The sequence below is a fragment of the Mesoplodon bidens genome, assembly GCF_964165515.1.
Source record: "Mesoplodon bidens genome assembly, chromosome: 3".
In the NCBI taxonomy this organism is placed as follows: domain Eukaryota; kingdom Metazoa; phylum Chordata; class Mammalia; order Artiodactyla; family Ziphiidae; genus Mesoplodon; species Mesoplodon bidens.
The window spans coordinates 46,579,206-46,602,628 of record NC_138178.1 but is presented as its reverse complement, the minus strand read 5'-3'; the positions used below and the strand labels follow the sequence as shown (position 1 = coordinate 46,602,628).

Below are 23,423 nucleotides of genomic sequence, written 5' to 3'. Positions count from 1 at the left end.
TTAAATGAAATATCTAGAATCGGCAAATTCACACATATAGGAAGTAGATTAGTGGTTGAGGGGTAAGTGGAATGGTGAGTGACTGCTAACAGGTATGGGGTTTCTTTTTCGGGTGATAAAAATGTTCTGTAATGTTGAAAACTTACATCCACACACAAAACTGCACATGGATGTTTATGGCAGCTTTATTCATAATTGCCAAAACTTGTAAGCAACTAAGATGTCCTTCAGTAGGTGAATGGATAAATAATCCAGAAAATAGAATATTATTCATTGCTAAAATAAATAAGCTATCAAGCCATGAAAAGACATGAAAGTGAAAGAAGCCAATCTGAAAAGGCTACATAATGTATGATTTCAACTATATGACATTCTGGAAAAGGCAAAACAATGGGGATAGTGAAAAGATCAGTGGTTTCCAGGGGTTTTGGAGAGGGTGGGATGAATAAGCAGAACAAAGAGGATTTTTAGGGCAGTGAAACTACTCTGTATGATATTGTAATGGTAGGTATATATGTCATCATACAGTTGTTTAAACCCATAGAATATATAACACCAAGAATGAACAGTAAAGTAAACTATGGACTTTGGGTGTTAATGATGTGTCAGTGTAGGTTTATTGATTGTAACAAATGTCCCCTCTGGTGTGGGATGTTGATAGTGAGGGGGCTGTGCATGTGTGTGGGCAGAGTGTTTATTGGGAACTCTGTTCTTGTCAGTTTTGCTGTGAACCCAATACTGCTCCAAATAATAGTCTATTAAAAAAAAAAAAAGTTCTGGAACTAGGTAGTGGTGTTGGTTGCACAACGCTGTGAATGTACTAAAAAACTGCTGAGTCATGAATTGTGAAATGTGAATTTTATGCTGTGTGAATTATGTTTCAGCTTTAAAATAGAACATGTTCCAAGAACATTATATAAATAGGATCAAACAGTATGTAACCTTTTGGGATTGGATTTTTTCATTCAGCATAATTCCTGAAGATTCATCCAGATTGTAGTTTGTATGAATACTCATTCTTTTTTGTTGCTGAGTGGTGTTCCACAGTATGGATATACCACAGTTTATTTGACCATTCACCTGTTGACAGATGTCTGGGTATTTTCAGTTGGGTATTTTGAATAAATCTGCTGTAAACATTTGGGTACAAGTTTTTTTTTTTTTTAAATTTAATATTTATTTATTTATTTTTGGCTGTGTTGGGTCTTCGTTTCTGTGCGAGGGCTTTCTCTAGTTGTGGCAAGCGGGTGCCACTCTTCATTGCGGTGCGCGGGCCTCTCACTATCGCGGCCTCTCTTGTTGTGGAGCACAGGCTCCAGACGCGCAGGCTCAGTAGTTGTGGCTCACGGGCCTAGTTGCTCCGCAGCATGTGGGATCCTCCCAGACCAGGGCTCGAACCCGTGTCCCCTGCATTGGCAGGCAGATTCTCAACCACTGCGCCACCAGGGAAGCCCCACAAGGTTTTTTAATAAACATAAATTTTCATTTCTCTGGGAGAAATGCTTAAGAGTACAACTGTTGAGTTGTATTGTAAAAACTATTTTCCAGAGTAGCTATACCATTTTACATTCCCACCCAGTGAATAATGCTGTTTCTCACCAGCATTTGTTTTTGCTGCTACTTTTTGTTTTAGCCATTCCAGTAGGTATGTACTGATATATCATTGTAGTTTTAACTTGAATTTCCTGATGTCTAATGATAATGAACATCTTTTCATGTTCATATTCTTTCCTAAATACAGAATTTAATCAAGTCTCTAGATCTTTCTACCATTTTATAGGAAATACAAAAGAGAAACAAGATATCCTGGTGAAGCAATCAGTCGAATTCAGAATGTGGGACATTCTGTGGGACATATGTCCTAATTTCCACAACAAATCAGTGTGCTGGCGGGGGGTAGTCTGTGAGGAGACTGTTAAAAAATAAAAGAGACTTAAGAGAAATCATAACTAGATACAATATATGGACCTTGTTTGGATTTTGATTTGAACAAACCAAAAAGAAAAAAGGATCTTCAAGACAGCTGGGGAAATCTGAATATGGAAAAGTTATTAGACCTTACTAAGGACTTATTGTTAATTTATTTCAGTTTATTACTTGTATGGTTATATAAGAAGAAATTCTTGTCAGGTAGAGATCAATATTGAATTATTTACATGGTAATGATATATCTAGGATTTGTTTTTAAATACTCTAGCAAAAAAAAAAATATATATATATAGGAAAAAGTGGGAGTGAAGTGGAAGAGTAGAGAAAAAAGATTGGCAAAATACTGAAAATTTTTGAAGATGAGTGATGGCTACCTGAGGGAGTGTTTCAATATTCTTCTTACTTTTGGTGATATTTGAAATTTTCCATGAAAAAATGTTCAGAAAAAAAAATTCAGATAAAATGTTCAGAACATTTTCCAGATAAAATGTTCAGAAAAAGTATTTATTGAAATTATATTTTGTATTTTAAAACATAAACAGTTGACTGCTCAAAAGGTACTTATAGTTTTTTGCTATAAAACAAATTCAACCTTAATGAAAAAAAATCTGATTCTGGGGGACAAATGACTAAAGTTATTTATTTTTTTATTTAGGCAGAAGAAAACAAAAGATTGAGGGAGCTCCAGCTTGAACAAGAAGAAAAATTGGCTATGGAATTGGCAAAACTTAAACATGAAAGTCTAAAGGATGAGAAGATGAGGCAACAAGTAAGAGAAAACAGGTATCTTGGCTTCCAAAAATTTCATTTATTTGGTCTTTTTGGCCACTTAAAAAATTTTTTTTTTGCATTAGGTCCTTGGTTATCTATTTTAAATATAGCAGTGTGTACATGTCAATTCCAAACTCCCAATCTACACCTCCCCTTTACCATTCCCCCCTGGTAATCATAAGCTAATTCTCTGAGTCTGTGAGTCTGTTTCTATTTTGTAAATAAGTTCATTTGTATCATTTTTTTAAAGATTCTGCATATAAGTGATATCATATGATATTTGTCCTTCTCTGTCTGACTTACTTCACTTATCTTTAAACTTTTATGTAATGCTTAGCATCTGAGAGTGAGATTTCTTTCTTTATGTCATTGTACTTAGTTAATATTTTGACTAGAAATACTGCTTTAAATCCTATATATATGTTCATCTGAGAAAAGAGGTAATATTCCTAGAAATACAGTATTAATATTTAAGGTGAAAATCAGTATCAATTCCCTCTTCTCTAAAGATAATTTTTAAAATAACCTCTTATAAAAAAGACTCATGAATTCTACTCATAAGAAAAATCTTAGGTGATACCTAATTTAATTTTATGCCCCTACATAAATTTCCTACAGTATTTCTGGAAGGTGGCTGGTCAGCTGTGGTTTATCACGTCTAGTGACCGCAATAGGAACTTTTTCATTCAGCCCTATCTTTGAATAATCCTTTTTTCCCTATTGTTTCAAAATTAATTTCCTTGTAATATCCAGGCATTTATCTTAGTTCTGCTATCTGATTGAAAAAGAAATAAATTGAGTTTTTCTTTAGGACATCCCTTCATATTTATGAATCCACTAAACATTTCCTTCTGTAAGTTAAATGTCCCTTATTCCTTCGTTTGTTCCTTAGATAACATGATTTCAACTTCTTTACCATCCTGGTTCTCTTCTGTAGATGTAAAGTAGATTTTTAGTATTCCTTAACAAAATATTGCCCCCACAATTATGTGTAATACTCTAGGGTACTGTTTATTTTATTTAATTAAAAATATTTATTTGGTTTGTTTATTTATTTGGTTTATTTATTTATTTATTTGGTTTACTTATTATTTATTTATTTATTTGGTTGCACCGGGTCTTAGTCGTGGCAGGAAGGCTCCTTAGTTGCAGAGCACTGGCTCCTTAGTTGCAGCATGTTGTCTTCTTAATTGTGGCATGTGGGCTTCTTAGTTGTGGCATGCATGTGGGATCTAGTTCCCTGACCAAGGATTGAACCCAGGCCCCCTGCATTGGGAGCACAGAGTCTTATCCACTGCACCACCAGGGAAGTACCTAGGGTACTGTTTAGTACTCCTAATAGTGAGACTATTAACCACATTGTTCTAGAATATGTTTCTTAATGTTGCCTAAGATCGAATTACTTTTCAGTGGCAGCCTATCACACTGTTGATTAAAACTCAGACTAAACTAAATGCCCATTCTGTACTTATGTAGTTGAATATATTAGGAATTTACTTTGATAGTTGTTACATTTTATCTTAACTGAGCAAGGCTTCTATAGAATATTATATGACCCATGGATGAGCTCCAGAGGTTTTGAGCCCATTAAATTATATATGTATGTTTGGCAAATGTACCCATGTGTATTTTTCTGTGTCCACAACTTTTATCACATTCTCTAAGGGATTACTAATTCTTAGAAGAAAAAAAAAAGATTTAAAATTGCTGCTAATGTCTTCGTATTGCTCTAGTCTCAAACTATCTTTTTTGATCTTAATTCTCCAATTATTGTTAGCTATCAATCACACTTTTATGTTATCTGAAGATGAAATAAATGTTTCATATGTCTTTGTCTAATTCACTGATAAAAGAATTAAATACAGGACCTTTCTAGCAATTGAAGACTAGGTGATTCAGATAAAAGCTCCCTCTCAGAGCAGACTCTCTGGAGAAAGTATAATAATAAGATATGGGAGAGGAAGGAAACCAGAATGGTGAGCCTGGCATTTGTAGCTGCATTTCTCCTGGAAGTTTCTGCAGATGGCAAAAGTATGGCTGAGAGTTAACAAGTGAAGCAGAGCTTGGCCAGTAAGCATATAGTAAGGTGTTCAACATCATTCTACACGCTGTATGCTTAAGAGTTGTGTATTTTGGTGTATGTTTTACTTTAATAATCCAGAATTTAATTAGATTTTATTAGATAGAAACAGATGAAGAGATAACGTGCAGTTTAGTGGAAAATATCCAGAATAAGCATAGAGAGACAAAAGGGTAGAAAAATACAAAAGAGAACTTAAAAGAGATAAGGGCTGTGCTGGAAAGTTCTACCACAGGGGTCCCCAGCCCCCGGGCTGTGGACCAGTACCGGCCCACTCCCTGTTAGGAACCAGGCCACACAGCGGGAAGTGAGCGGCGGGCAAGTGAGTGAAGCTTCACCTGCCGCTCCCCATCGCTCGCATTACCGCCTCAACCATTCCCCCCATCCCTCACCCTCCGTGGAAAAATTGTCTTCCACAAAACCAACTGGTCCCTGGTGCCAAAAAGCTTGGGGACCGCTGTTCTACCAGATGTATAATTTGAATTCTGGTAGTAGAAATGAAAGTGGATGATGCAGAAGCAGTATTCAAAGAGATACAGGCTGAGAATTTCCAAAAATAATAAAAGGCATAAAGCCACAAAGACACAGTAAATAATTAAAAATACATCTATGCTCATCCTAGTCAAACTTTAGAAATCTAACAATAAAGAAAATCATAAAAATCACAAAAGTAGCCACACAAAAACGACTACTGCCTTCAAAGGAGCAACAGTGAGAAGTATGACTGAATTTTGAGCAACGACATTAGAAACTAGAAGACTGGATTTAAAGGACTGAAAGAAAATTTAGTATTCTATACATTGTGGAAAGTTTCTTCAAACATAAGGCAAAAGTCATTCTTGAGTATTCTTTCAAATAGAGTATGTTTCCTCAGCAGTGTCAAAACTGCTAAGAGTTTTTAATTTTGTGCATAAGCCGTGGTAAAATTTTGACTGACATGCAGAAATGGAGCACTTACTGATCAGTGTATTCATCTGGAAATTGGCGGGTCTAAATTGAAGGAAATGTTTGCTGTGGTGCTTGAAATGTATCCAAAGTAATTAAAAATCACCTATATCATGATTAGGCTCTTTAAACTTAAAAGAAATTAATTTTTAAAACCCAGGGTAAATTTTTAGAAATCAGTGAAATTTATTTTGAAAATAATTGTTCAAGTTCAGAAGTCATGAGACTCTTTTATATTATTGAGAACACATGATTTTTTTTAATCCAAGAAAATATTGAAAAGACAATCTAATTTTATTATCACTTTTAACTGGAGTTGAGACACTCACTGTCTAGTTTTATCTTATTTATTTTTTATTGGAGTAAAATTGCTTTACAATGTTGTGTTAGTTTCTGCTGTACAATGAAGTGAATCAGCTATATGTATCCCTATATCCCCTCCCTCTTGGGACTCCCTCCCACACCCCACCACCGCCCATCTAGGTCGTCACAGAGCACCGAGCTGACCTCCTTGTGCTATACAGCAGCTTCCCACTAGCTCTCTATTTTAAACCTGGTAGTGTATTTATGTCAAACCTAGTCTTCGAATTCGTCCCACCCTCCCCTTCTCCCCCAGGTCCACATGTCCGTTCTCTACGTCTACGTCTCTATTCCTGCCTTACAAATAGGTTCATCTGTGTCATTTTTCTAGATTCCACATATATGTGTTAATATACGATATTTTTTTTCTCTTTCTGGCTTACTTCACTCTGTATGACAGACTCTAGGTCCGTCCACATCTCTCCAAGTGACCCAATTTCGTTCATTTTCATAACTGAGTATATTCCATTGTATATATGTACCACATCTTCTTTATCCATTCATCTATCATTGGACATTTAGGTTGTTTCCATGTCCTGGCTATTGTAAATAGTGCTGCAGTGAACATTGGGGTACATGTGTCCTTTTGAATTATGGTTTTCTCAGGGTATATGCCCAGTAGTGGGATTGCTGGATCATATGGTAGTTCTATTTTTAGATTTTTATGGAATCTCCATACTGTTCTCCATAGTGGCTGTGTCAATTTACATTCCCACCAACAGTGCAAAAGGGTTCCCTTTTCTCCACACCCTCTCCAGCATTTATTGTTTGTAGATTTTTTGATGATGGCCATTCTGACCAGTGTGAGGTGATACCTCATTGTAGTTTTGATTTGCATTTCTCTAATAATTAGTGATGTTGAGCAGGTTTTCATGTGCCTCTTGGCCATCTGTATGTCTTCTTTGGTGAAATGTCTATTGAGGTCTTCTGCCCATTTTTTAATTGAATTGTTTGTTTTTTTGATATTGAGCTCCATGAGCTGTTTATATATTTTGGAGATTAATCCTTTGTTAGTTGCTTCATTTGCAAATATCTTCACCCATTCTGAGGGTTGTCTTTTCGTCTTGCTTATGGTTTCCTTTGCTGTGTGAAAGCTTTTAAGTTTCATTAGGTCCCATTTGTTTATTTTTGTTTTTATTGCCATTTCTCTAGGAGGTGGGTCAAAAAACATCTTGCAGTGGTTTATGTCAAAGAGTGTATTCCCCTAAGAGTTTTATAGTGTCTGGTCTTACATTTAGGTTTTTAATCCATTTTGAGTTTGTTTTTGTGTATGGTGTTAGGAAATGTTCTAATTTCGTTCTCTTACATGTAGCTGTCCAGTTTTCCCAGCACCACTTATTGAAGAGGCTGTCTTTTCTCCATTGTATGTTCTTGCCTCCTTTGTCATAAATTAGGTGACCATGTGTGCATGGGTTTATCTCCAGGCTTACTATCCTGTATGATTGATCTATATTTCTGTTTTTGTGCCAATACCATACTGTCTTGATTACTGTAGCTTTGTAGTATAGTTTGAAGTCAGGGAGCCTGATTCCTCCAGCTCCGTTTTTCTTTCTCAAGATTGCTTTGGCTATTCGGGGTCTTTTGTGTTTCCATACAAATTGTAAAACTTTTTGTTCTAATTCTGTGAAGAATGCCATTGGTAGTTTGATAGGAATTACATTGAATCTGTACATTGCTTTGGGTAGTATAGTCATTTTCACAATATTGATTCTTCCAATCTAGTAACATGGTATATTTTTCCATCTGTTTATGTCATCTTTGATTTCTTTCATCAGTGTTTTATAATTTTCTGAGTACAAGTATTTTGCCTCCTTAGGTAGGTTTATTCCTAGGCATTTTATTCTTTTTATTGCAATGGTAAATTGATTGTTTCCTTAATTTCTCTTTCTGATTTTTCATTGTTAGTGTGTAGGAATGCCAGAGATTTCTCTGCATTAATTTTGTATCCTGCTACTTTACCAAATTCATTGATTAATTCTAGTAGTTTTCTAGTGGCATCTTTAGGATTTTCTATGTATAGTATCATGTCATCTGAAAACAATGACAGTTTTACTTCTTCTTTTCCAATTTGTATTCCTTTTATTTCTTTTTCTTCTCTGATTAGCGTGGCCAGGACTTCCAAAACTATGTTGAATAAGAGTGGCGAGAGTGGATATCCTGTCTTATTCCTGATCTCAGAGGAAGTGCTTTCAGTTTTTCACCATAGAGTATGATGTTTGCTGTGGGTTTGTCACACATGGCGTTTACTATTTTGAAGTAGGTTCCCTCTATGCCCATTTTCTGGAGAGTTTTTTTTTTTTTAAACATCTTTATTGGAGTATAATTGCTTTACAGTGGTGTGTTAGTTTCTGCTTTATAACAAAGTGAATCAGTTATACATATATATATGTTCCCATATATCCTCCCTCTTGCATCTCCCTCCCTCCCACCCTCCCTATCCCACCCATCCAGGTGGTCAAAAAGCACCGAGCTAATCTCCCTGTGCTACGCGGCTGCTTCCCACTAGCTATCTATTTTACGTTTGGTAGTGTATATATGTCCATGCCTCTCTTTCGCTTTGTCACAGCTTACCCTTCCCCCTCCCCTTATCCTCAAGTCCATTCTCTAGTAGGTCTGTGTCTTTATTCCCGTCTTACCCCTAGGTTCTTCATGACTTTTTCTTTTCTTATATTCCATATATATGTGTTAGCATACGGTATTTGTCTTTCTCTTTTTGACTTACTTCACTCTGTATGACAGACTCTCGGTCTATCCACCTCACTACAAATAACTCAGTTTTGTTTCTTTTTATGGCTGAGTAATATTCCATTGTATATATGTGCCACATCTTCTTTATCCATTCATCTGATGATGGACACTTAGGTTGTTTCCATCTCCTGGCTCTTGTAAATAGAGCTGCAGTGAACATTTTGGTACATGCCTGTTTTTGAATTCTAGTTTTCTCAGGGTATATGCCCAGTAGTGGGATTGCTGGGTCATATGGTAGTTCTATTTGTAGTTTTGTAAGGAACCTCCATACTGTTCTCCATAGTGGCTGTACCAATTCACATTCCCACTAACAGTGCAAGAGTGTTCCCTTTTCTCCACACCCTCTCCAGCATTTATTGTTTGTAGATTTTTTATGATGGCCATTCTGACCGGTGTGAGATGATATCTCATTGTAGTTTTGATTTGCATTTCTCTAATGATTAATGATGTTGAGCATTCTTTCATGTGTTTGTTGGCAATCTGTATATCTTCTTTGGAGAAATGTCTATTTAGGTCTTCTGCCCATTTTTGGATGAGGTTGTTTGTTTTTTTGTTATTGAGCTGCATGAGCTGCTTATAAATTTTGGAGATTAATCCCTTGTCAGTTGCTTCACTTGCAAATATTTTCTCCCATTCTGAGGGTTGTCTTTTGGTCTTGTTTATGGTTTCCTGGGCTGTGCAAAAGCTTTGAACTTTCATTAGGTCCCATTTGTTTATTTTTGTTTTTATTTCCATTTCTCTAGGAGGTGGGTAAAAAAGGATCTTGCTGTGATTTATGTCATAGAGTGTTCTGCCTATGTTTTCCTCTAAGAGTTTGACAGTTTCTGGCCTTACATTTAGGTCTTTAATCCATTTTGAGCTTATTTTTGTGTATGGTGTTAGGGAGTGTTCTAATCTCATACTTTTACATGTCCCTATCCAGTTTTCCCAGCACCACTTATTGAAGAGGCTGTCCTTTCTCCACTGTACATTCCTGCCTCCTTTATCAAAGATTAGGTGACCATATGTGCGTGGGTTTGTCTCTGGGCTTTCTATCCTGTTCCACTGATCTATATTTATGTTTTTGTGCCAGTTTTCTGGAGAGTTTTTATCATAAATTGGTGTGAATTTTGTCAGTAGCTTTTTCTGCATCTATTGAGATGATCATATGGTTTTTATTTTTTAATTTGTTAATATGGTATATCACATTGATTTGCATATATTGTAGAATCCTTGCATTCCTGGGATAAATCCCATTTGATCATGGTGTATGCTCCTTTTAATGTGTTGTAGGATTCTGTTTTCCAGTATTTTGTTGAGGATTTTTGCATGTATGTTCATCAGTGATATTGGTCTGTAATTTTCTTTTTTTGTAGTATCTTTGTCTGGTTTTAGTGTCAGGGTGATGGTGGCTTTGTAGAAAGAATTTGGGAATGTTCCTCCTTCTGCAATTTTTTGGAAGAGTTTGAGAAGGATAGGTGTTAGCTCTTCTCTAAATGTTTTATAGAATTTGCCTGTGAAGCCATGTGGTCCTGGACTTCTGTTTGTTTCATTACTTGTAATAGATCTGTTTATATTTTCTAATTCTTCCAGGTTCAGTCTTGGAAAAGTGTACCTTTCCAGGAATTTGTCCATTTCTTCGTGGTTGTCCATTTTATTGTCATATAGTTGTTTGTAGTAGTCTCTTAGAATCCTTTCTATTTCTGTGGTGTCAGTTGTGATTTCTCCTTTTTCATTTCTAATTTTATTGATTTGCATCCTCTTCCTTTTTTTCTTGATTACTCTGGCTAAAGGTTTATCAATTTTGTTTATCTTCTCAAAGAACCAATTTTTAGTTTTATTGATCTTTGCTATGTTTTCTTTATTTCTATTTCATTTATTTCTGCTCTGGTTTTTATGATTTCTTTACTTCTGCTGACTTTGGGTTTTCTTTGTTCTTCTTTCTGTAGTTTCTTTAGGTGTAAGTTAGATTGTTTATTTGAGATTTTTCTTGTTTCTTGAGGTGAAATTGAATTGCTATAAACTTCCCTCTTAGAACTGCTTTTGCTGTGTCCCATAGGTTTTGGGTTGTGTGTTTTCATTGTCATTTGTTTCTATGTATTTTTAAAATTTCTTCTATGATTTCTTCAGTGATCTCTTGGTTTAGCAGTGTACCGTTTAGCCTCCATGTATATGTGTTTTTTACAGTTTTTTTCCTGTAATTGATTTTCAATCTCATAGCATTGTGGTCAGAAAAGATGCTTGATGTGATTTCAATTTTCTTACATTTTCCGAGGCTTGATTTGTGACCCAGGTTGTGATGTATCCTGGAGAATGTTCTGTGTGCACTTGAGAAGAAAGTGTATTCTGCCACTTTTGGGTGGAATGTCCTATAAGTATCAATTAAATCTATCTGGTCTATTGTGTCATGTAAAGCTTGTATTTCCTTATTTTCTGTTTGGATGATCTGTATGTTGGTTAAGTGGGGTGTAAAGTCCCCTACTATTATTGTGTTACTGTTGATTACCCCTTTTATGGTTGTTAGCATTTACCTTATGTATTGAGGTGCTCCTATGTTGGGTGCATAAATATTTATAATTATTATATCTTTTTCTTGGATTGATTCCTTGATCATTTTGTAGTGTCCTTCCTTGTCTCTTTTAACATTCTTTATTTTAAAGTCTATTTTATCTGTTACAAGTATTGCTACTCCAGCTTTCTTTTGATTTCCATTTGCATGGATTATCTTTTTCCCTCCCTTCTCTTTCAATCTGTATGTGTCCCTAGGTCTGAAGTGGGTCTGTTGTAGACAGCATATATGGGTCTTGTTCTTGTACCCATTCAGCCAGCCTGTGTCTTTTATTTGGAGCACTTAATCCATTTACTTTCAAGGTTATTACTGATATGTGTGTTCCTAATTGTTCTTAATTGTTTTCATTTTGGTTTTGTGGGTCCTTTTCTTCTCTTGTGCTTCCCACCTAGAGAAGTTCCTTTAGCATTTGTTGTAAAGCTAGTGTGGTGGTGCTGAATTCTCTTAGCTTTTGCTTGTCTGAAAAGCTTTTGATTTCTCTCTCAAATCTGAATGAGATCGTTGCTGGGTAGAGTAATCTTGGTTGTAGGTTTTTCTCTTTCATCACTTTAAGTATATCCTGCCACTCCCTCTGGCCTGCAGAGTTTCTGCTGCAAAATCAGCTGATAACCTTATGGGGATTCCTGTGTATGTTATTTTTTGCTTTTCCCTTGCTGCTTTTAATATTTTTTCTTTGAATTTAATTTTTGTTAGTTTGATTAATATGTGTCTTGGTGTGTTTCTCCTGGGGTTTATCCTCTATGGGACTCTCTGCACTTTCTGGACTTGGGTGACTATTTCCTTTCCCATGTTAGGGAAGTTTTCCACTATAATCTCTTCAAATATCTTCTCAGACCCTTCCTTTTTCTCTTCTTCTTCTGGGACCCCTATAATTCGAATGTTGGTGCATTTAATGTTGTCCCAAAGGTCTCTGTGATTGTCTTCAGTTCTTTTCATTCTTTTTTCTTTGTTCTGTTCCTTGGCAGTTATTTCCACCATTCTGTCTTCCAGCTCACTTATTGTTCTTCTGCCTCAGTTTTCTGTTATTGATTCCTTCTAGTGTATTTTTCATCAGTTATTATATTGTTCATCTATGTTTGTTTGTTCTTTAGTTCTTCTAGATCTTTGTTAAACATTTCTTGTATTTTCTCAGTCTGTGCCTCCATTCTATTTCTGAGACTCTGGATCATCTTTACTATCATTACTCTGAATTCTTTTTCAGGTAGCTTGCCTATTTCCTCTTCACTTATTTGGTCTTATAGGTTGTTACCTTGCTCCCTTATCTGTGGCGTTTTTTTGTTGCCTTATTTATTTATTTATTTATTTTTGATGGGTGGGATTGTGTTCCTGTCTTACTGGTTGTTTGGCCTGAGGCTTCCAGCACTAGAGTTTGTAGGCTGTTGGGTAGAGCTGGGTCTTGGTGCCGAGATGAGGACCTCGGGGTGAGCTCACTCTGATGAATATTCCCTGGGGTCTGAGGTTTTCTGTTAGTCCAGTGGTTTGGACTCGGAGCTCCCACCACAGGAGCTCTGGCGTAACCCTCTGCTCGTGAACCAAGATCCCGCAACCTACGTGGGGCAGCAAAAAAAAAAAAAAAAAAAAGGAAGAAGGAAGAAGAAAAAAAGGAGTAGAACAATAATAGAGTAAAAAATAAGATTAGAAAACTAATGGATATGTTAGAAAGAATAAAAAAATAAAAATATAGATGAAACAACAACCAGAAGGTAAAACAGAACTACAATAGTAAAAAAGAGGAGAGGAAAGAAACAAAAAAAAGCCAGAAAAGGCCTTGGCTGGGGGGGTGGGGCTTAGGTGGGGGCGGGGTTTATGTGGTGGGCGGGGCCTATGCTTAGGACCCGCAGGGCCAGCAGAGGCCCTGGGTGGGGTGTGGGGCTTAGGCTCAAGGCAGCAGGAGGGACCCAGGTGTGCCGCTGGCCTTGGAGGTCAGAACACCAGGTCCAGGACCCCAGCAGGCTCACTGGGCCCGAGTGGGTGGGGGGAATGCAGGGTTCTTTCCCCCCCATCCTTGGATTCTAGAGGTCCCCTCACTTTTGGCCTCTCTTCTTCTCCCCCCCCCACCTCTGTCCTACGCCCCTAGGAGCCACATGGCCAGAGGGAGCCCCAGAAGGCAGGGGACCAGACCTGGAAGCCCAACAGGCTTCCCAAGGCCTAGTGGGTGGGGGAAATTCCCTCCGCCCCTCCCCTGATCCTCCAATCCCAGAGGACCCTCCCATCTGCCTCTCCTCCTCTTCCTCCCTTCTCCCTCCATCCTATGCCCCTAAGACCCCCACAGCCTGACAGGGCCCGGGAGAATGGAGGACCAGGCCCAGGAGCCCAGCAGACTTCCTGGGCCATAGTGAGCAGGGGAAACACCCTCCATGCCTTCCCTGATCCTCTGGTCTTGGAGGGCCCCTCCTCGTCCACCACTCCTGTTCTCTGCTCAGCCCCACCCCCCATCTCCCTCCTACACCCCTAGGACCAACGTGGCCCGGAGGAGGCCTTGGAAGGTGGAGGACCCGGCTGGGGAGCCTGGCAGGCTTCCTGGGGCCCAATTAGGCAGGGGAAATGCTAGGCGTGCTCCCACTGATATCCAAGCCCCTGAGGGTCCCTCCAGGCATGGGAACCCCTCCCCCTCCCAGCCACCACTTCTCCTCCCCTCTCACTCCCCCCATGTCCTACCCATCGCTCAGGGGGTTCCTCCCATCTCCTTGGGCCTCTAGGTCCCCCACCAGCGTCTGGCAGGTGCCCTAGTTGTGGGGAGATGTGAACTCTGCGTCTTCCTGTGCTGCCATCTTGACTCTGCCCCCCCCACTGTCTAGTTTTAGAAATCCTAGTTTAATTGTAGCATTAATCAATAATTATAATTAGTTGTACAATTAGTTATAGTTATTTACAGTTATTACAATTAATTGTATAATTATGACCATACAATTTATAATTATTAAATAATGAGCAATTGTATATTTATTATATAGCTAACCCATAGCTTTATGAAAGAAAAAATAAGTACCTTGTTTATAACTTGTATTTAAGTTCAGCAAAAACTATCTCAAAGAAGAGACAGAGATAGTCTTCCCTTATTAAATGTACAACAAGTTCCTTGCTGATGCCAGTACTATTATATTTCGGACTAATGATCAATATGTTAATTATTAAAATAAATAAGATGGATTAAAAAATAACATTTTCAGTTAAATAAAACAGAGAATCAATCACGATAACCCTGAATTAAAGGAAATACTAGCAGTTGTTCTTCAGGTAGAAGAATAAAAATTATCCCAACATTAATCTCAAAACTTCAGGGAGGCAAATGCATAGTAAATATAGGTGAAATATGAATCTGTAAATCACTTATTGTAATGTCTTTGGGATTTAAAATATATAAAGAGTTAAAAATGTAACAAACCATAACAAAAGTGAGGTAGGAAGTACATACATGGAGTTAAAGTGGTCAAGAATCTTTCATTGTTTAGTAAAAAATAATGGACAAATTTTATCAGACTTGAAACAAACATGTAATCTCTGTAATACAAATTTGGAAAAGAATATACAATTAACAAATTAATAGAGGGGAAAATGTGATAATAAGGAATGATGAGGCTGTGTAGAAAAGAGTTGACATAGCACACTTGAGGCTAATTTCCTCTGATAGGCCTGCTTTGCAAGTTTGGTCCTTGGCTGGCATCTGGAAACTTGGATTTCAAGAAGGTTCCCACCACTCTATGGTAAGAGTGCCTAATTGTTTGGAAAAATAGTATGCTTCATGCTGAACTCTATTCCTTCTGGTAGTCGTAATTTTGGTACTTGGTAGGCAGAGGGTACGTGCATGACCAGCCCCTAATGAAAATCTTGGGCCCTAAGTCTCTAGCGAGCTTTCCTGGTTGACAATTCTCACATGTTGTCACAACTCATTGCTGGGGGAATTAAGCATCTCCTGTGTGACTCCACTGGGAGAGGACTTTTGGAAACTTGCAGCTGATTTCCTCTAGACTTTGCCGACATGCTTTTATTCCTTGTCGATTTTGCTCTGTATTTCACTGTGATAAATCATATCCATGAGTATGACTATATACTAAGTCCTGTGAGTCCTCCGAGTGAGTGATGGAACCCAGTGTGGGGGGTGGTCTTGGGGACTCCAAACATAGAGACAAAAAGAAGAGAAGAGAGAACATAGAACAGATAAGACAAATAGAAAGAATATATTAAGATTGTAAATGTAACCCAACTATATTAGTAGTTATAATAAACATGTTTGAACCATTTATGAAAACAGACCATTTATTATGCCAGAACAAATACAACAGATTTTTAACACATTTATTTCATACATAGTATGTTCTCTGACCACAGTGGAGTTAAACTAGATATACAGTAACAAAAAGACCCCAAAAAACTAGACAATCTTTGTATGTTTAGATATTTTAAAATGTACTTCTAAATAACCCCAGGCCAAAGAAGCAATCAGAATTGAAATTAGGAAGTAGTTTTAACTGAATGATAATGAAAATGCCACATAGTAATGGTTGCAAGATTGGAGTGACATCTGAGAAATGGTGTAGTAGGCAGCCCCAAGTTCCTGTCCTCCCAGTCAAACTAGCAGAAACTGTCAGAATCAACTTTGTAAGAACTCTGAACAACAAAGTTTTATAGCAACCAACTGCATGCTCAAACAAGAAAAAGGCAACTTAACAATGGAAGCAAAGTCTGTAGTGTTTTTTTTTTTTTTTTTTTTTTTTTTTTTTTTTTTTTTTTTTTTCGGTATGCGGGCCTCTCACTGCTGTGGCCTCTCCCGTTGCGGAGCACAGGCTCCGGACGCGCAGGCCCAGCGGCCATGGCCCACGGGCCCAGCCGCTCCGCGGCACGTGGGATCCTCCCAGACCGGGGCACGAACCCGTATCCCCTGCATCGGCAGGCGGACTCCCAACCACTGCGCCACCAGGGAAGCCTGTCTGTAGTGTTTTTACTCTTCCTTGCTCCATCCCCTCCCAGCTCTGAGGCAGTCTTGAGGAGAGCAGCCCATAGAGTACCAGGCCCTGGTTCTGGAAGAGCAGATCTTATTTGCAAATTATTGTGTCTGTATATTCTAACCTACCTGGGAGCTACCTGAAGGACCGACACAATGTGCTTATCTGTGTTTCTCCTAATTCAGAACTCAGGCCAGAAAAGCAAATCGTATCTCTGGTTAAGATTTAATTTCCATAATATATAAAGGATGCTTACAGTTCAACAACAAAAGACAAACAACCCAATTCAAAAATGGGCCTGGTACTTAAAGATTTCTCCAAAGCAGACAGACAGTGGGCAATAGCACATGAAAAAGTACTCAACATTTGTTATTAGGGAAATGCAAATCAAAACCACGAGGAGATACCATTTCACGCCTGGTAGGATAGCTGTAATAAAAACAATGGAAAGTAAGTGTTGGTGAAGATGTGGACAAGTTGGAAACCTCAGATATTGTTGGTAGGAATGTAAAATGGTGCACTGTGGAAGACAGTTTGGCAGTTCCTCAAAAAGTTAAACATAGAATTACCATATTGTCCAGCAATTCCACCCTTAGGTGTACACTCAAAAGAATTGAAAAATTGAAAACAGGGACTCAATCAGATACTTGTACGCCAATGTTCAATGCAACATTATTCACAATAGCCAAAAGCTAGAAGCCACCTAAGTGTCTTATCAACAGATGAGTAGATAAACAAATCGTGGTATATACATACAATGGAATATTATTCAGGTATAAAAGGGAATGAAGCTCTCATACATGCTGCAATATGGTTGAACCTTGAAAAGCATTATCCTAAGGGAAGTAAGCCAGAAACAAAAGGATAAAGACTGGATAATTCCACTTACATGAAATATCTAGGGACAGATTTGCAGAGACAAACAGTAAATTAGCAGGGAAGGGAGGAATGGGGAGTTATTGCTTACATGGGTACAGCATTTCTTTTTGGAAAAAAAGTTTGGAAATAGTGTTGATAGTTGCCGAGCATTATGAATGTAATTAACACCACTGAATTGTACACTTAAAAATGGTTAAAATGACAAATTTTTGTTATTTTACCACAAGAAAAAAATTCTAGGATCAAAAAACCCCCAAAACTTGTCCCCGTAAGTAGCTAAAGCTATTCCTTGAGGATAGCTTATAATCTAAAATGACTATTAGAAAAGAAGACTCCATCTGGAATTATTTGAAAACAAAGAGAAAATTCCCATCTGGAGTGACTAAAAAATAATGTAGGATAAAGATAAGGTCAGAAATGAGCAATTTAGAATGTAGACATAAAGTAGAATCAACAAAGCCAAAAATTGTGCCTTTAAAAAGACCAATAAAATTGATAGTCCCTGGCAGGAATATATAACTGTAAAAGAGAATGCACAAATAACCAATTCTAGGAATAGATAGTGCGATATAACTGTAGATCATACAAATGGGAGATCACTGTAGATCATAGCAGGATATTGTGAACAATCTTATGCAAATTTGAAAATTTAGGTAAATTACTAAATAGCACATTTACCAAACTGACTAGCAGTAGTAGAAAGGGAAACTGGCTCTGCAGTGCCAGTTTTGTCATAAAATAAATGTGCATATGTGCATGCATCTATTTTTGCATTTTTCTATCCCATCCTTCCGCAACTGGGGTTCCATAAGAGATCCAAGTGTCACAGAAAGTTGAGTGAGTGTATTTTTAATTTTCTCAAAGACAGTATATAGCTGGTATTATTTTAGATCCAGGGGAACCAAGTTAATTCACTGCACATAATAGATGCTTAAGGGCATTAGGGCTTAAAACTTGCAGTTGAGAAGAGCTGCTCTAGTCCATTCCATTGATCCATTTGTTCATCCTGTGCTAAAACTACACTATCTTAAATATTGTGGCTTTATAATAGGTATTCATATCCTGAAGAAGTCTCCAATTTTGGTCTTCTTAAAGATTGTTTTAGCCATTCCTACTTTGCATTTCCATATACATTTTAGAATCACTGCAGGGCATTCAGAAATAGACATTTAAAAAAATGATACTGTTATCAATTAGATATCCATATGGAAGAAAATGAACTTGATTTCTACCTCACACCACACATAAAAATCAATTCCTGGAGGATTATAGTCTAAAAGTTAATGGTGAAATAACAAAGCTTTGAGAGACTAATACAAGAAAATATATTTATGTCTGTGGGGTGGGCAACATTTCTTAAAACATGACACAAAAGTTACTGACAATGAAGAAAAAGATTGGTGGATTAGAATACCCTTCATCTGAAGAAACCACTGTGAGAGTAACTGCAGACTGGAAGGAGGTATTTGCAATGCATATAACCAACAAGAGACATGTATCTGGAATATGTAAAGAACTTTTGGGCTTTCCTGGTGGTACAGTGGTTGGGAATCCACCTGCAAATGCAGGGGACACGGGTTTCATCCCTGGTCCAGGAAGATCCCACATGCCATGGAGCAGCTAAGCCTGTGTGCCACAACTACTGAGCCTGTGCTCTAGAGCCCGTAAGCCACAGCTACTGAGCCTGCGTGCACAACTGCTGAAACCTGCGTGTACAACTACTGAAGCCTGCGTGCCTAGAGCCTGTGTTCTGCAACAAGAGAAGCCACCGCAATGAGAAGCCTGTGCACTGTAACGAAGAGTAGCCCCCGCTCGATGCAACTAGAGAAAGCCGGCGTGCAGCAACGAAGACCCAACGCAGCCAAAAATAATAAGTAAATAAATAAATTTAAAAAGACTTTTATGCAACAATAAGAAGTAGACAAACCAGTATAAAAATGAAAAAAAATTTTTTTAAATATTAAACAAGAACTTCACAGAAGTTATACAAATGAGTCAACATATGAAGAGGTCTCAGTTCCAGTAGTAGTTGGGAAACATAAATTAAAACCCCAGTGATAAATTACATCCCCCAAAAGAATGGTTAAAATCTATGACAAGACCAAAGTGTTGCTGAGGGTGTGGAGTGGTGCGAGTGCTTAGACACTGTTTATGAGAGTGTAAGTCTGACAAAGCTTTGGAAAACTGCCATTATCTACTCAATTTGAACACAGCCTACCCTGTGACTCAGAAATTTCACTTCTAGGTGTATATCCAATGGGTATGGGTGCCCTTGTCCTTCAAATGAAGGTCGTTTATTTGAATGTTTGTTGTTTCCAATTTAATGCACATTTTTTTGTAGAGACAGTATTATAAATTGATTGGGTTTGTATATTGGTGCATGATCATTGGTACCCAACTCTAACAAAAATCTTTGTAAATGTATCTCAAACTCTTAGTGGAATAAAATATGTAGACTAACCTAGAAACTTAATCCTCATTTCTAACACTATTTTTATGTAAGAAGGTAATCCTGTGTCATATACATTTGCACCTACAGTGGTAAGGGCAAGAAGGACCCACACCATAATACCAGGAATATCTCTCTTCCCTTACCCCTTATGACTGTTTCTTTGTAGGTAGGGGGGTACTTGTAACTTGAGTTTATAGGTAGGTGAGTGCCTCTTTGTTCCAGTAAGAATTAACATGTACATCTTGGTGACATCTCAGGGCCCTTCCAACTCAGAATTCTCATATTGTGTCATATTCAGAATTATGACTGGCACAGTAAAATAAAAATTTTTGTATGGCATATTGTTTTCATTAAATTTAGGAGAGTGATAGATTAAAAAGTAATTCAGAGATTACCTGAGGCCAATCCCCATTTTTTTTTAACAGATAAGTAAAAAGCCCAGAGAAGTGACGTAAACTTGCCCATGTTACTCCCTCTTCATCATCATCAAAAAATAGTTACAGGGCTTCCCTGGTGGCACAGTGGTTAAGAATCCGCCTGCCAATGCAGGGGACACGGGTTTGAGCCCTGGTCCGGGAAGATCCCACATGCCACGGAGCAGCTAAGCCCGTGCACCACAACTACTAGGCCTGCACTCTAGAGCCCGTGCTCCGCAACAGAAGAAGCCACCACAATGAGAAGCCTGCACACCACAACAAAGGGTAGCCCTTGCTCGCCCCAACTAGGGAAAGCCCTCATGCAGCAGCAAAGACCCAACACAGACAATCAATCAATCAATCAATCAATCAATAAATGTAAAGTTGGGGTGGATCATACCACACAAATTTGTTGGGAGGATTAAAAAAAAAGTTACCATATGTAATAGAGTGTCTTCTGTTATACACATTAACTTATTTAATTGCCAAAACTACCCCTTGTACAGATAGCAAAACCAAGGTACAAAATTTAAGTAACTTGTATAGGTTTAAACCTCTTCACTATAGTTATTCTTTTAGCCTAATAGTACTGGTAACTGGACAGAAATTTTAACCTATATTGATGTAGCACCTTTTCTGAGCCAGGCAGTGGCAGAAAGATTTTTAGTGATGATTATTGAAAATAAAAGGGTTGTTTTGTCTAGAAAAATTAATTACAATGTCTCTTTTCACATGCATTCTGATTTTTCTTGAGATGAATGGAGAAAGGGGTATTTTTTCAAAATATTTTAAAAATAATGTAAATATCTTTTATACATTTAGAAAAAATTCATTTAAATTGCAGATACATGTTATTTTTAAAATAGTAAGAGATATATGGTCCTCGAATTTAAATGTCTGTCTTTTTTTAAAACAGTATTGAGCTCAGAGAATTGGAGAAGAAATTAAAAGCAGCTTACATGAATAAAGAAAGAGCAGCTCAGATTGCTGAAAAGGATGCCGTTAAATATGAGCAAATGGTAATCATGTTTCTGGTCATGTTTTCCATATTTTTAGCTTCATTTAGAAAACCAAAAATAGACCAATTTTTGGAAAATTGTTACATTCTATAAAGAATTTACACTGTTAGATTTCTCAAATACTTTTATACTTTTTAGATCCTTAAGGTATAAGAAATTATGGATATTGAGCTTTGTGTAATTTAATATTAGAACCTTTCAGAGACATAAGGAATTAGGTTGATGCTTAGAATGAACAGCTATATTCAGTAACTCCCAGCATTCTTAATGGTCTCTGATTATTCTTTGACAAACCAATACAAGTTGTTAGCATAATCAGTGTATTTTAGAATGTTACTAAATTTTTAATTTTTAAAATGTTTTAAAAAATAAACTATAAGTAGGAAACTTTTCTGTTTCATAAAAGCAATCTTTTCTTCTCATGTTTTCCTCTATTTTTATCCTCTTTTCTTACTCCTCACCTACTGCGCATTACTGATAATAGTTACTCTTGGGCAAAGGAGTTTCAGACACATGCAGCAGTAGTGTTACACAGTATACTATAAAATAGGGTTTATTAACACTTAAAAGCAGGGTGTACGTCATCACTTGAACTATCGTTGTCACTCATAAAGGCTAGACATAGATGAAAAGGTCTGATTGCAATGTTACACAGTCTTTTAAGTTCCCTTCTCTCATTTCTCTATTACTTTGTAGAGCATTTTGATAGCAGAGTTCCCTCTCTCATAGATCCCTTTCAAAGATGTTATACGGCTATTAAAGAGAAAGAGGTAAAGGGAAATAGTTTGGCTTTTAAAGTTGGCCAGAATATATTATATGTTAAAAGGAAAAAAAGCAAGTTGCAAAAAAAATTGGAGAATAATACATTTCACAGTACATTTTCATTTTTAAAAACTTGTACATGTATGTATGTGTATGTATGTGTATGTATGTGTATATCAGCATCTGTGTGTGCATGTATATGCACACACACATATATGTGTTCTGTATATCAACACACATGTTCACACACACATAGAATTAGAAGGGTGATATTAAAATACTTGACCAGTGCAGTGTTATACACGCCTCAAATAAGAACAAATGCTGGCCGTAATGAAATGTGTGTGTGCATGTGTGTTAGTATAGAAAAAGTCTGGTGGGTTGTACAGCATGCTGTTAACAATGATAACCTTTGGTGTGGCAGGTGGTAGGAGAGGGTAAGGAGACTTCACTTCATGAGCCATATTCTACCCTTTAAAAAATAAAGTAGAACATAAACAATGTACTATTTGACCAGTAGATTGCAGTTTTAATTATTTTGATAATTGAGATTATTCGAGGCAGTTGTAGATATTTATTCTGGCTGTTGAAAGAATTGCTGTTATTTTCTAAATAAAATTGATCCACAAAAATTAAAGTCAAATACTCCTAGGACTTGACTAGGTGTCAGGATATTTAGGTGCTAGTTTTGGCTCTCTCTCTCAGCCTTAGTTTTCTTATCTGGGAAATGAGAACATTGTACTTCTATAAGTGTGTGATAATTTGTACATACATGTTTTTGTCATGTCATATTTTTTCTATAGAGCCTAGTATAACATGCTAAGGAAAGAGAAGGAAAGAAAGAATTTTGGTCAAGTCATATTAACAGTGTATATGTTAAAGGCATCAATTAGATCAGGAATGGCATTAGCATTCATATTTTAATCTGTTTCTTCTTTTATGTTTAATGCTGCTAACCATTCTAGCATTTGGGATGTGATCCTAATGGTAAAGGATGATTTTTTAAAGTGCCCTAATATATTTACTTTAAAACATTTTGTTAAATGATTTCAAAATGCTCAAAACAAGTAAGGAGTTTAACCCATTCAAGAAGGAAGATTGTGTCTAACTCAGAAGGAATGGTCTTGAATGAGTGAATTAAAACCTAAGAAAACAGGCACAGTGACATATGTGACCCTTTTACTAAATTAAAGTGATTACCAGGGGCCTTTAATAAATGAGAAAGAGGAGACTTCAAAGGCCAGTGGCAGGAAAGAAAATTTAGGCTGAGAGAAACTTAAGAGCTGCTCAGAGCTATTTAATAGTAGACTTGTATAAAAAAGATAGTACCGTCCTAACTCTAAATAGCAGCCAATACCCAGTGGAGCTAAAATTTGTGAAAATTGCCTACATCAACTTTTAAATAGATGAAAAAGTTGACTACTGCTTTGGCAGTTAACATAGTTGTTAACAAAGCACTTCTAATTTTACTTACTGGTTTTCACATGTGGAGTTTATTCTCCTTATTGCCCTGAGAGAGCTACTTGAAGGAATAGGAAAGCCTCTTTAGGGTTTGACTCATCATTCAAACC

At 37.1% G+C, this 23,423-nt stretch overlaps 1 protein-coding gene across 2 annotated transcripts in view; it reads left to right on the top strand.

Moving 5' to 3' along the window:
- MNS1 (meiosis specific nuclear structural 1) overlaps positions 1-23,423 on the top strand; it is a 102,707-nt gene that overhangs the window by 40,733 nt on the left and 38,551 nt on the right. For both annotated transcript variants that reach the window (XM_081227392.1, XM_081227391.1), the window contains 2 exons: positions 2,585-2,712; positions 20,988-21,090. In XM_081227392.1, the coding sequence (XP_081083518.1) occupies positions 2,585-2,712; positions 20,988-21,090 (231 nt within the window). The remainder of the gene's footprint in view (positions 1-2,584; positions 2,713-20,987; positions 21,091-23,423) is intronic.